We start from the raw sequence: 14,405 nt of genomic DNA on the forward strand, positions 1-14,405 counted from the left end.
TTCCAATTCACTGTTGGCGGTATTAAAATTCCAATGACGATTGATTCAGGAGCGGCGGCCAATATTATTAATCAGGAGACTTGGGATACAATGAAGCGAGCGGGTGTTCATGTATGGAACATGACTGCCCGGGTAGATAAACATTTTACATGTTATGCTTCAGAGACACCCATGAAAATCGTAGGAAGTTTCATGTCAACTATCGAAGGCGGTGGTAGAAAAACTGCAGCACAGTTCTATGTGGCTGAAAAGGGACAACAATGTCTACTTGGAGATGACACAGCGAAACATCTTCAAGTACTTAAAGTGGGCTTCGACATTGGAAACGTTTCAAACAAACCACTCAAAGAGTTCCCCAAGTTTAAGGGCGTAGTGGTAGAAATTCCTATAGATCAGACGGTACAACCAGTACAACAAGCTTACCGCCGTGCACCTTACGCTCTGGAAGATAAGGTAGAGGAGAAGCTGAGAGTATTGTTGGCGCAAGGTATTATAGAAAAAATGAAAGGGCCGTCTCAATGGGTTTCGCCGATGGTGCCAATTTTAAAAGAATCGGGAGACGTGCGCTTATGTATTGACATGAGACGAGCTAACCAAGCAGTGCTACGAGAAACACACCCCTTACCCTTGGTTGATGAGCTCCTAGGATCTGTCAACGGAGCGATGGTTTTCTCTAAGATAGACATTAAAGATGCGTATCATCAAATTGAAATTTCCGAGAAGTCAAGACCGATAACTACATTTGTAACGAAGAACGGACTATACAGGTAAATATCGCTTAGAGCATTAGATCTGATTTTTTTGTTTACTGAAGCTATGGAGATAGTAAATAAGCAGTTTTTGGAATTCTGAATTAAAACTAAATAAATACAGCAACAGAGTTTATTGTACTTTTTATTTTTCTCGTTATCTTCACTTTTGTATTTATAACGGAACAGATTCAAGAGGCTCATGTTTGGCATCAGCTGTGCTCCTGAAATATTTCAGAAAACAATCGAAAATATTCTGGCAGGTTTGCAAGGCATCATTGTATATCTAGATGATGTCGTTCTTTACGGGGCAACAAAAAAAGAACATAAAAAGAACATAGCGAACGACTTCAAGCACTTCGAAATCGCTTAGATGAATATGGGATACTGCTCAATCACGAAAAATGTATTTACGATGTGGAAGAAGTTACAGTTCTTGGGCATGTTTTGAATAAAAACGGGATAAGGCCCACGGAGCATCGAATGGCAGCCATCAAATGTTTTCGAGAGCCCAAATGTGTTTCAGAGCTAAGAAGCTTTTTAAGATTGATAACATATGTGGGTCGTTTCATACCGCATTTGGCAGCGAAAACTGAGCCACTTAGGCAATTATTGCGAGGTGGTGTGGTATTTCATTGGGAAAATGTGCATCGTAAAGCATTTAATGAAATCAAGGAAGCCATTTCGGACATCGGATATTTGGGATTTTTTAGTAAAAACGACTTAACAAAGTTGATCGCGGATGCCAGTCCTGATGGTTTGGGAGCGGTATTGTTACAAGAAAATACTATTGGAGAGACTAGAATTATTGCATTTGCAAGCAAAGCCTTAACAGACCTCGAAAAGAAATATTTCCAAACTGAACGCGAGGCACTGGCACTTGTATGGGGTGTAGAGAAATTTCGGCTTTATTTGCTCGGAAGACATTTTCAGCTGATTACGGACTGCAAAGCGTTAAAATTTCTATTCAATTCGAAATCTCGTCCATGTCCTCGTATTGAACGGTGGGTTCTCCGTCTACAATCATACGATTATGAGATCATACATGAGCCAGGAGCCAGTAATCTTGCGGACGCACTGTCTCGTCTATCATTAAGTACACCAAAAGCATTCGATTCTTCAGGCGAAGCGTACATCCACCGCTTGCTGGAGTATTCAGTGCCCAAAGCAGTGACTCTAGCAGATGTTATTGAGTTTTCACGCGAAGATGCGATCCTCCAAGAGCTTCACAAAGCTTTGGACGTGGATACATGGGATGAGCGTGTTAAGGGTTACAAACAGTTTAAATCCGAGCTGCATGTCGTGGAGGGTGTTATTATGCGAGGAGATCGACTAATCATTCCAGAAAAACTACAACAAAAAGTCATCCTCTGTGCTCATGAAGGCCATCCAGGGATGAGTACCATGAAAAGAAGATTGCGGCAGAAAGTGTGGTGGCCAAAAATTGATGAACAAGTTGAGAAGTGCGTCAAAGAATGCAAGGCTTGTACTATGGTATCGACTACAAGTCCCCCGGAACCGATGAAGCGCTCGAGGATGCCAACTAGAGCTTGGTCGGATGTAGCAGTAGATTTTCTAGGACCACTTCCCAGTGGTCATAATCTACTGGTGATGATTGATTACTTCAGTCGTTTTGTGGAGGTGATTGTGATGAAGAAAATTACCGCTGACCTCACCATCCAAGGGTTATTTGAAACATTTAGTCGTTTCGGTATCCCGGAAGTACTTCGTTCTGACAACGGTCCCCAATTCACAAGTGAAACCCTCAGGGAATTTTGCAATGAATACGGTATTGTACAACAGAAAACTACTCCTTACTGGCCACAAGCCAACGGGGAGGTCGAAAGGATGAACAGTACTATCTTAAAACGGTTGCGTATTAGTCAGGAATTTGATTCATCTGATTGGAAGTGGGACTTAAGGAACTTCTTGCTCATGTACAACTCAACACCCCAATCAATCACAGGCATCGCCCCGTCGGCATTAATGTTCGGACGAATACTGAGGGACAAACTACCGAGCGTACAGGAATCAACAGAGAGACTAACTGAAAGCATCAGAGATCCGGATTGGGAGAAAAAGGTTGCAGCAGCCGAGTCCGCAGATATAAAACGTCGAGCGAAAGTAAATGAGTTGAAAGAAGGCGATCTCGTACTGGCTAAAAGAATACAGAAAGAAAATAAACTTGCTAGTAATTTTGGTCATGAGCAGTTCCAGATAATCAAAAGAACCGGGACAGATGTTGAGCTTAAGTCGTTGGAAACAGGGAAGACGTACCACAGAAATGTTTCGCATCTCAAACAAATTACTAGAGAACCGAATTTACAAGAATATAGCTCATCGAATGTTGAAGGAGCACTGGATATCGCCGAACTTCCTGTATCTTCGGATCAGACAATAAAATCACAACGCAGAGAACAGAGGGTACCCAGCTATCTACAAGATTATGTCACTACGGTTGAGTCTAAGGATAAGTAAGGGGGGAGTGTGGCATCTTGGGATTTCCGAGTGAATATTTGTACCAGTGTAGAACATAAGGAACGGAATGGAAAATGTGAACGGTGAACTCAGAGGAGTGCAAGCATAGCGTGTGTGTAGACGTGTTGTGTGATACGGACGAGAATAATAAAAGAGAACCGTTTGTGAAGTGCGTAGTTAAGAGTAATCTCCGAAACTTTCCCTTTTCACAGGTGGTACCAGTTTATATGGGAATTTGCTGTGTGACCGCACTCTTCAACCCGTAACACCGGAACCGGAAGTCGGATCAACTAAAAATTCAAAAGCAGCTTATGGGAGCGTTACACCTTTCATATGAAACTAAGTTTGCGAAAATCGGTTCAGCCATCTCTGAGAAAATTGTGTGAGTTTAAATGACACACACACACACATACACACACACATACATACACACACACAGACATTTGCCGATCTCGACGAACTGAGTCGAATGGTGTATAACACTCGGCCCTCCGGGCCTTGGTTAAAAAGTCGATTTTTACAGTGATTGCATAGCCTTTCTTTATATGAGAAAGGCAAAAATTATAATCGTCATCGTTGTTTTTTCGGATCTATTTTAGCACAATTATCTTTTTCCAGCCAGTGCCATCGCGGCTAGGTGGTCCTAAACAATTAAGCTGGGCTGATAGATTGTACCAGAAGGATATGGAATTCGTGAAATTTCCACGTGAAAAACCTTTTGCGATGTCCGGCTTCTCATCTAGCAATTGAATCATTCGTTCGAATTGCTTTTTTGTAGTTGTTCTGTTTATTTGTTTTTCCCTGAAATTATGTGCAAAAGTTATGTTAAGTTTAAAAATATAAAATTTTAAACATACAGGTTTCAAACTTCCTTAATTTTATTTACACCGTAAACGTAAGCAATAATCGTTGAGAAAAAACAAAATCCGCAGCATATATTTATCTATCGGAAAACAAATGACATTTAACAGGCAATCGAACAAAAACGGGAATGGGTCTGGTGGTCGAACGTATGATGTTCGAAAAATAAGCAGCTCGAACGGATGATTTTCGGATTTATAAACAACTCGAACGAAATGAGGAATGGGATTTAACTACTCGATCGAAATAATTCGATTCGTTCGGAATACAGAATCGGGGTGAATATGAGGCACGCCGCTACGTTATCAAACTATGTTTATAAGGTGGTTTTGGTATATATCAATTAATTATTTTTGTGTTTTCCTAACACGGCTCAATACGTTAATAAATGAGGCGTGGGTCTTTATGAGACTTGGCGTTTTCGTTTTTTCTTGGTGCTACACCGGTGTAGTGCAAAGAAAGAGATAGACTGATTACACCCAAGTTTGAATGAGTGTAGCACCGACTACACCGGTGTAGTGCACTGTCAAAAACGAATATGCCATTAATCTCCTATTTCACTTGTTTAGGCTACAACCAAACTTGAACTATTTCCTATAGCAATTATAATTTGATTTAAGGGCATTGCGATTAAGTAAGTTAGTTAAGTTAGTTGTAAGTTACCTTTCCAATTGTTTAGCTCTTTCTTACTGACTCATTAGGCAGCGACTCATTCGCTAAGGTTATGTCCAGTTTAAGAATGCATGTGTAAATATGTATATAAAGAATCCGAATTTTAGCAATAATATATGGTATACATAGCGGCTGATCACAATATTGGTACGTAGGAATCTGCCCTGGGTACATGACTAGTGTTCGTTGAGAATATACAATACCTTGAGGTGATCTGCCTGGGATGGTCAAGTAGGAGGGAATAGGTTTTCTCGGCCGTATTCTCACTACACGAATGCGAAGTCCTGGGAAGAAATTCCTCCAAGTATCTTCCTTAACACTATTCACCTCTCCGTATTTTGACATAAGTTGTTTGATAGCGGCGGAACTAGTACGTGGTGTCAGGTCACGCAACTTTATTTTAATACTGTCATTATCAATAAACATTTTTTACCGGTAGGTAGAATACATTAGATTGTCACTACAAAGCTAAATAAGTAAGATAGTTTTATAGACTACAACCTTGTCACAGACTGCAATCCAGCTTTGCTATAAATTGTTGAACTTTATATTTACTAAGTGATATCTGAGACAGTTTTGCATGGGACTCAATAGACGATGGTGGTTAATAAATAGTCGATTCTCACGACCTTTCTGTTTTGCGAAGAAATGGGTTTAGCTAAAAAGTGTGTTTTAGTAAGGGTGAACCGATTGGGGGTCATTTTTTCCTCTAGTTCCCAAATATTATAAAATTTCGTGATGGCTTTCGGATACGTCGAAACTACACCAACATTCACAGTGTAATATCTACATATGGATGAATATATTTAAGCTCTTCGTGGCGCTACTCGTCATCTGTCCGTTACAGATTTATAATTCTGCCCGTCGATCAAACGATCATCAACATTTCACTTAGCTTACAACTATAACAAACGAATGTGTTGTTCTCATCGATACTGACTCAGCTGACTAAAATGCTAATCAATAGTAATTGTTGAGTGTACATCACTGCTATTGAAGATGATAAGTCAATTTACGCTTGAAAGTTGAGCTTAATCGCAAAAAAATACTTTCATATAACCTGCTACGCTTGCTTGAACTCAAAATATTGCATTTTACAGTTTTGGTGTATCTGATTAAATGTATATACTACTTGCTACACACGACATAGTATCAACTCTTTCGTCGTGCTTTTACAAATGTAAAAACATAAGTTGCATGCCCTCTTTAACTTTAATATTATGCTAACTAAATCCTGTGTTACGAAATAGTCATATTTATGCTTATGTTTGGCAAATAAGTTTTCGCAATAGGTAGTTTAAAGTGGCAAATGTTTAGTTGAATATACACATATTTACTATCGTGTACCAGAGAACATATCTAAAAGGTAGAAATATATATTTGTTTTTATTTGTGAATCCCGATCACTTTCAATTCTATATTCTGACCTGCATACCCGTTGTTGTCCCTTACATGTCTTTACTGGATATTACGAATAATCAAACAGCTTTTTGTCTAGGAACGAAATTAGAAGCAAAAGGCCTGCTGACGAAGGAAATCGAGAAAATAAAAAATAATATCACAACATTTGAAAAACAATTTAATGCGGCTATACACTAACATAAAATTCAATTATAACCCGATAAAAGGAGCGAAACGAAACGAAAAAAAAAACAATCATCACTTTTAGTCTACCTTCTCATCTAGATCAGACCAGAGGCAAAATAACACTTTATACCTACGCCGCTTTATTACTTAAACATTGTAGGCATGCGCCTACAATGTGTAAGTAATCCTGATTCTGATTCCCTTACCACGTTAATGCGGTGCTCTGACGTGGCGAACCGTTTTTCTCGCACTACTCGTGGGATATTGTATGAGTCGTGAAATTAAAAATAGTAATAATGAGAGCAAAGTAGGAGACGATGAGGAAATGAAGAAGGTGGTGTACCCCTTTGCCAAAGGGGGTTTGGCGAGGTCTCCTCCCAGAGGAGGTGACAGCGGAGCAAAGGGGGATGCAACCAACAGTACCGGGGGATCTTCAGGTGTGGTAGGAGATGACCCTACCAACACACTTGGCGGACCACTATCCGCGATGCGGGCGGTGGTCAAGCAACTCGATAATATTATCGAGTTTACGAGCGGAAAGCAGAACATCAACAAGGAACTGAAACAGAACCTGCTGGTGCTCCGCCAGACTGTTCGAGTCGCAAGACAAGAACAGGAAGCTTATATGAAGAGGGTGGCGGGAAGAGAGTAGGCTGATAAAGGCGTCCAAACCGAGGCCTTCTCCTTCATCGGTGGAGCTACGATGGCCCAAGAGGCGATAGATTTCGCCTTAACGACCACAAAGAACTTATTGGAGGGCAAAACTGCGTAGCGGCCCACGCAGTCAACAGGTGAAGGTACGCGGGGCAACGCCAAACGACGTGCAACCACAAAGGCCAAACGTCGTTTGGAAGGTGCGAAGGATGCCGTTGGGAGTAGACCCAAGAAGGTGACTTCTCAGCCTAAGAAGGCGACAGGCACCAACCGGGCGCAAAGTGTAACCAGCCAGCCGGTGCCATCGGCACAAGAGGGCGAATAGCAGCTGGTCAGTAGCTCTAAGCACCTCGACCCGCGAAGAAGCTCAAGGACAGAGGAGAGGCCTTGTTGGTGAAAACCTGCCAATCCAGCGGGGTGACGTACAGGAAGTTGGCCCAAGAGGTCTTGGGAGACGGCGTTCAGGTGAGGTCGTTGGGTGCGGAAGTGACCCTCTAGTGCAAGCAACTAGATGAGGTTACAAACGCAGAAGACGTCGTCTCGGCCGTCAAGGAGCAGTGTGGCGTAGAGATCGAGCGGACCTCTGTACGCCTAAGGGAGCGACTGCTTGGCACGCAGGTAGTCTATTTCAAGCTACCGGTTGCGGAAGCCAAAAAGGTGACCGAAAAAGGGAAGCTGAAGATCGGCTGGTCAGTATGCCCAGTAAGCATACCCCAGCCGCCTTCAGTGGACAGGTGTTATCAGTGTCTGAAGCCAGACCACAAGTCATACGACTGTAAGGGCCCAGACAGGAGCAAGTTGTGTCGTCGCTGTAAATATTTTTTTATGCTTCCAACTAAATCTGAAGCATTACTTGCATAAGTCAGTGGCGCCATAATCGCAAATTGGGTCGCAGTTCTAACTAAAAATATATTCAAAATGACCGCTAACGTTCACGAAGAATTGTTTTCGAGTATTATGTCTGTTAGTCTGTGGAATAAGTACCATTTGGCATAGGGTATGAAAATACTTTCGAAGGTATTTAGTGCCACATGGAGTCAACTGAACAATCGGGTGGATCATACATTTGCGTACGAAACATTTCCATTGCAAAAGAAGGTTAAATGCTCTAAAAATTTACAAAACATTTGTCAAAATGTGCATTTATTTTGATTTTATAATAGATTAAAGGAAAGCTCGAAAGGTAAATTCATCACCTATGTTTGAATAAACCGGGCTGACGATAAGGTCACAATTTTGAGTGCAAAAGTTATTTGGCATAAAAAATTAAATACTGCTCATGTTTGAAAGAAGGAACCAATCCCCATGTTCAAGTAATTCGATTATCCGAAATTTCAAGATGGACAACATCCCATTCTCTACCCTGTGGAAGATTTACATCGAACCCAGTCTAGCCACCATAGTCACGTCATCGCTACATTGGGAGCACGTCGTTTGGCATAAGTTCGTTTGGCATAAGTTCATTTGGCATAAGTTCATTTGGCATAACAGTAGGTGACACATACGTTCGTTTGGCATAATGGTCATTTGGCATAATGGTCGTTTGGCATAATGGTCATTTGGCATAATGGTCGCTTGACATAATTTAAAAAATACGTTGAATTTTCTGTTACTAGTCGTTGGCGCCTAATGTGGCTACGCCACATCGCTTTAAACCCGGTGCTGTCCGACATCGCTCCGCTCCGTCGGACTTGAACTAGTTGATAGCCCCTACGTTTGAGTAATCCGGGCAAACGAGTGGATCACAGGTTTGCTCGCGAGGGGCCGCCGACGCACCATCGGAACCCGGAGGATCCCGCTTCGGATCCTTGGTCTCAGTTATGTGACAATGCCAAGGGTTAATTGGTATATAGGTTCAAATAACTGCTCATATTTGAAAGAAGAATCAACCCTTATGGTTAGGTAATCCGAGCAAACGAGTAAATCAACACTTTGCTTGCGAACTTATTAAACATGCAGATTAAAAGAGCTGCTCATTTTTGAAAGGAGTCAACTCCTAATTTTGGGTGAAACGGGCAAACGAGTATATCACCAGTTTACTTGCGAGGGCCATTTGGTATGCAAATTTAAAGAACAGCTCATGACTGAAAGAAGGAATCAACCTTCTGGCAAATATACACGTATATATTTGCCCGAAACAAGGATAGATTCCTTCTTTAAGACATGAGCAGTTCTTTGAATTTGTATACCAAATAGCGCTCGCAAGTAAACTGGTGATCCACTCGTTTGATAAAACTTAGGGGTTGATTCCTTCTTTCAAACATGAGTAGTTCTTAAAATCAATATACCAAATAGCCCTTGGAAATATCGCATAACCGAGACCAAGGGGCCGAGGTGGTCATCGACCCGCCATCAGAAGTGGCTGCCTCTCACCAGCAACACACTCGTTTGCTCGAGTTACTCAAACATAGGGGCTATCAAATAGTTTAACTACCATACTTAAAGCGATGTGGCGTAGCCACATTAGGCGTCAACATTAAATATAAGAGATTTCAATGGATATTTCAAATTATGCCAAACGACCATTATGCCAAATGACCATTATGCCAAACGACCATTATGCCAAATGACCATTATGCCAAACGACAATTATGCCAAATGACCATTATGCCAAACGACCATTATGCCAAATGACCATTATGCCAAACGACCATTATGCCAAATGACCATTATGCAAAATGACCATTATTTCAAATGAACTTATGCCAAACGAACTTATGCCAAACGACGTGCTCCCGCTACATTACCATTAGGAATGTGCATAGCAAGCAGGTCAATAATATAACTTATTGGCAGCATGCGCGTCCTCTTGCGGCTTCATTATTCTCTATATTGGTAAAACACATTGAAAGAATAATTCAAAGAAAGTGTTTCTATTGTTCAGAGTCTAAAAACTCAAAGATAGCTCAGTTTTAAAAAAAAAATGTAGCCGCGCTGAAATCCAAATATGCTAAAAAAATTAAATAATATACAAAATAATGCTACAAAAATAGCGAAATGAGCCGAACATACTACTATTTCAGTATTTATTGGCTTGACCTTTCCGAGACACTGAGCAAGCTAATATAAGACCAGTAAAACATATTCATAAATTAACGGTAAAAGCATAGTTCGACTCGTCATCTAGTAAAGCATCAAGAAACTCATTGATCACTCTGGATCGTTTTCTCCTGATACGAGAAATGTACGAAACATTTGTATAGGATAGAATAATTACACGATGTTTTCTTGACCTCATTTAAATAAAGCATATTCTAACAAATTCTCGGTATGTTGTTAAATGAACAAATACAAAAAAATACATTGGAGTCAACATTAAAAACTAAACTTTAACACAATTTGGGTTCTCTGGCACACGTTACGGCAAAACAAGAAATCGCATCATCATCGTAAAAAATACAATCATCTCTTTACTACCTACTGGCTATTTTGCACGAAAAGGCGAAATCGTGAAAAAACTACTTACAGTAAGGCCTAGCCTAGGTTTCGTACACATCCTCTCACTTTAACCAAATATCATCCAACGTTTCGTCGTTCAACTCCTCCGCCGGCATTGCTTTGAGCGTGCGCAGCGTTTCCATGTAAAACGTTAACTCCGACACAACCGTCCCATGCTGCGGTCCACCGTTGTTTGTGATATTGTTACGGAGTAACTGTTCCCGCAGTTTATCCTTGAAATTCCTATGCACTACCCGATAGATGGCAGCAACCTGTTTGTCCGGCAAGATCGGTGCTATCGCTTCGTGCAATTTGATGAACTGTCTACTAATGTTACGGAATGGTTGCGAGGGAACTGGCGGTCGGGCATCCCAGTTGGTTAGCTGTCCGTTAACCACATCACACACGATCGTCAGTACTTTATTTTCGAGCTCTTTTATATGAGACGCAAAGTCCCGTTCGATTGCTTCATACCCGTTCAGAATGGTAGTGGATCCATTCACCTCAAGTGATTGGAAATGACGTTTGACGTGCGGTAAAAGCCACAAAACCAGTTGAAGCGCACGGGATACCAAAGCCAGATTACCACTGGTAATAATCTTAAGACCGGCCACATGAAGTGCTCCAGCACCCAATACTAGCTGGCATGAGCGAGAATTGAAAGTTCGCAGCAAGTCAATTACGTTACGAGCCAGTTGCGATGCAATCAAAGGTAGTTGAAAAGCACAACGGCAATATTCTCCGACTATCTGAACAAGCAGCAGAGCTGCACCAACCACGGCAAAAGGTTGACCCTCTATTATTAGAACCGTTTGAGGGGGAGGTGAAGGAATCGATACCCCATTAGAATCAATGTTTTTTGTCCACGTGAAGTTTTCTTCAGTAATGCTTTCCACCATATTCTGGAATTCGAAAGGAACTTCCGCTTGCTTCCACCGTTCACTGTCCAAGAGTAGTGCCAACTTTGACTTTTTCTCCGAATGGAATTTTTGGGCGAATCTTGAGCTATGCACTCGAAGCGCCAGCTTCAGCGATGCACTTTGTGTTCCACAGACTTGTTCACATCCCTCGCAGAATCGATTGACAAGTTCTGCTAATTTAGCGATTTGGTCTGAACTAACGGAACTATTCTCCAGACTTTGGTTAGACACTAAATTGGCGCAACGCTCGTGACAATAGTTACACACCGAGTGTAATAAATTCGTCAATTTCGCTCGCACAACTTGATAATCCTCCGGACTGAGAAACGCTTCCGTATCAATGAAGCTCACATCTTCTGTTATCTTTCCAGCACTTGCATCGGCTGTCTGCTGCATTACATCATGCACTGCTCGAACTCGTTGAAGCAGCTTAAGCAGTGTGACGGTCGCTGTTTCCAATAGTGCAATCCATTCGGAGAAAGATAAGCTTTGAGCCTCCTCTCCGGCTCCTGTTAAACATACTTCCGCATCGCCCGAAGCAAGTACTTCGATCACCATTTGTTTCACAATCGCACGGATCGTTGTGATCGCCTCCTCCTTGTACGTGTCGACGAAATCCAAAATTCGCTTCCTCAATAAACCCGAAATTATACAGATAAGCTTATCTTCCTCCAGCACTCGCTCTGGCACATCATGAGCTGCACGTAATGGCCTATTCAAATCCGCTGTCGAGTACCGCTCGAAATCCGTCGTAAGCATTTTGTCAATCAACCGCTCCATCTCATTCAACTGCGATGGCAAATGACGAAAACAATGCAAACCACGCAACTCTTGACTTAGAATTTCCTGTGTTGTCCCTATCAGATCCAAAGCGGCCACGTAGTCTTGCGTGCTGAGCAAAAGTTGAATCATCGGCTGGGTCTGATGGACAGTCGCCATCAGCTTCAACCGTTCCAGTACGATGGTTTTATTTGAAAGAGTTCTCTCGAGGCTAATAATCTGCAGCGACTCACGTACGATAGTGTCGTCAATCTCCTTGAGCCTTGAACGCAATCGAGCCACATGCATTGCCGCCTCGCGCATTTGTTCCATTATAGCGTCCTGGGAGGTCATGGCGTGGAAGAAGGCCGACGACTTTTCCGAAACCTACAACAAAAAGTGCCACTCAGCATGCTGTAACGCACAATAAAAAACAACAAACTAAGCTACAAACCTGTTTTGCAATCAGCACCTCGACAATATCCAAATAATTACTCAATTTTTCCTGTAGCATTCGGCCTGATTGCTTCGCCTGTTCGCCTGCATAGCCGATGCCAGGAAAAACTGCGACAAACGATGACGGACTGTGCAACTCCAATTTATGTTTTAGAAAAACCTCAGGAATGTCATTCAAATTTGCGGTCGCTCCACTAGGCAACCGTTCACTAACTACTGGTTGCTGTTGGTTTTGACTAGACCCACTCGGCAACGCGGTTTTTGCTATTCGCGTATGAACGCGGTAGCGCTTGCCGATTCGCTTCAGATAGAAATCAAAATGATCCCACCTTATATCTGGCAGCTGAGGAGATGTTCCGATGGCTTGCTGCTCAACAAAGGCGTCGCCCCATTTCTTAGTGAAAAAGTGTGTCTGCTTGCCTCGGCTAGGATCATTTAGCACGGCCGGAAGATTTTGGGCCGCCGAAAAAACAGACCACTTGATCTGAGCTTCCTTCTGTTGCTGGTTCACGTGGCATCGGTTAACATGCATCTCGTAATCTCGGTCGCTGACACCGTCCAGGGGTAACGACGAACAGACCCCATTGTAGCCATAGCGACACACGAAGGAACCTCCCTCCACGGTGCAGTGATGCTGCCGAAGGTGCCTACAAACAGAAAGGGATAGAATATACGATCAGTTAGGCGACTTTACCCAGTATGTAACGCATTCGATTGTAAGCAGCGCGTTTTATCAATAATAAACATTCTACAGGTATTCAAGCTCATGTGTGGACTTCATTCTGAAAATTTTAACAATAAAATAATAAATTGTAATTATAGTTGCACCTCTTGTAAAAATAAATGCACATTTCATAAGATCAGTGCCACGTTCGAGAGTATACGTCAATGTTGCTACAAATAACAACAGAACAGATCTCTTGCAATCGTTCAACTCTTCCAGTAACTGTACAAAGTACTAAAACAATTTTCAAAACCTGCACATTGCGTAGTGCGATTTGTATACTGCCGAAAATTAAAGAATATTTTCCAATTCTATACCCAGAAGAGATAAACCAAAACAGTACCCCCGGTGCAGCAGGCTTACAATCTGTTGGCGAAAGCAATTTGCACCAATTAAAACTGTTCAAACAGTAAATCGAACTTACCTTACAAAATCAGTTGGTGTTTTGAAGGCAAGCAACTGTTGGTTCTGCTGCTGCTGACGGAGTCCCGATAACGTTGCGGAGGAAAAGTTAGACAGTGATGACGAGGAAGCGCTACAGTAGCAGCAATTTTGCCATGGTGGTGGCTCCTTTACATCAAACACGCCACTGAATTTAGCCATTGCCACATGATGAACCACTGAACAGTACAAGTAGTTTTTCGAATGTTTTGCAAGATTCTAGTACCAATAATTAAAAACACTAAAATACTTAAATTTTCCACTAAAAGTCATACGATAACACTTTCTCACGAATTCAGCTGACACGATTGAACAAAAATCGGTGACAGTTCAGAGAAACGTCAGATCATCAGTTGGCCTCGTTGGACTCCCGACCAGGGTTGCCAACATATATAGCTGTATTTTTAAAGTTTTTATGTGCCATCCATTTTTGCACAATCCAGATTTTAGTGCATTTGTGGGAAATAATCTAGACAATTTAAAAAATCACAATACTACATGCCTTGCCAAACCAGTTTTTGAGAGTATCACTGAATGAGAAAGTCTCTAAAGCGGTCATTTGCAAGTGAAAAAAGCTATTTCTTACACAACGTTCTAAAATCGATCCATATTATTGTGATTGCAGTTGAAAATCGAAATAGCTGCAGATTTTTTCGATGTCGCAGA

At 41.8% G+C, this 14,405-nt stretch overlaps 1 protein-coding gene and 1 long non-coding RNA gene across 2 annotated transcripts; both read right to left on the minus strand.

The window, feature by feature from the left end:
- Window positions 1-5,540: 5,540 nt before the first annotated feature.
- On the minus strand, window positions 5,541-9,128 carry LOC131682168 (uncharacterized). The gene is made up of 2 exons (XR_009304037.1): window positions 6,188-9,128; window positions 5,541-6,119 (listed from the first exon to the last, which is right to left on the minus strand). It is a non-coding gene; the product is annotated as an uncharacterized LOC131682168 (long non-coding RNA).
- Window positions 9,129-9,798: 670 nt separating this feature from the next.
- LOC131682169 (vacuolar protein sorting-associated protein 54) lies at window positions 9,799-14,069 on the minus strand. Its single transcript, XM_058963431.1, has 3 exons — window positions 13,723-14,069; window positions 12,573-13,221; window positions 9,799-12,505 (listed from the first exon to the last, which is right to left on the minus strand). Exons 1-3 carry the CDS (start codon window positions 13,899-13,901, stop codon window positions 10,502-10,504), a joined length of 2,832 nt encoding a protein of 943 aa, XP_058819414.1. The 5' UTR covers window positions 13,902-14,069; the 3' UTR covers window positions 9,799-10,501.
- Between the last annotated feature and the right edge of the window lie 336 nt (window positions 14,070-14,405).

The sequence above is a fragment of the Topomyia yanbarensis genome, chromosome 2, assembly GCF_030247195.1.
Source record: "Topomyia yanbarensis strain Yona2022 chromosome 2, ASM3024719v1, whole genome shotgun sequence".
Classification (NCBI taxonomy): Eukaryota; Metazoa; Arthropoda; class Insecta; order Diptera; family Culicidae; genus Topomyia; species Topomyia yanbarensis.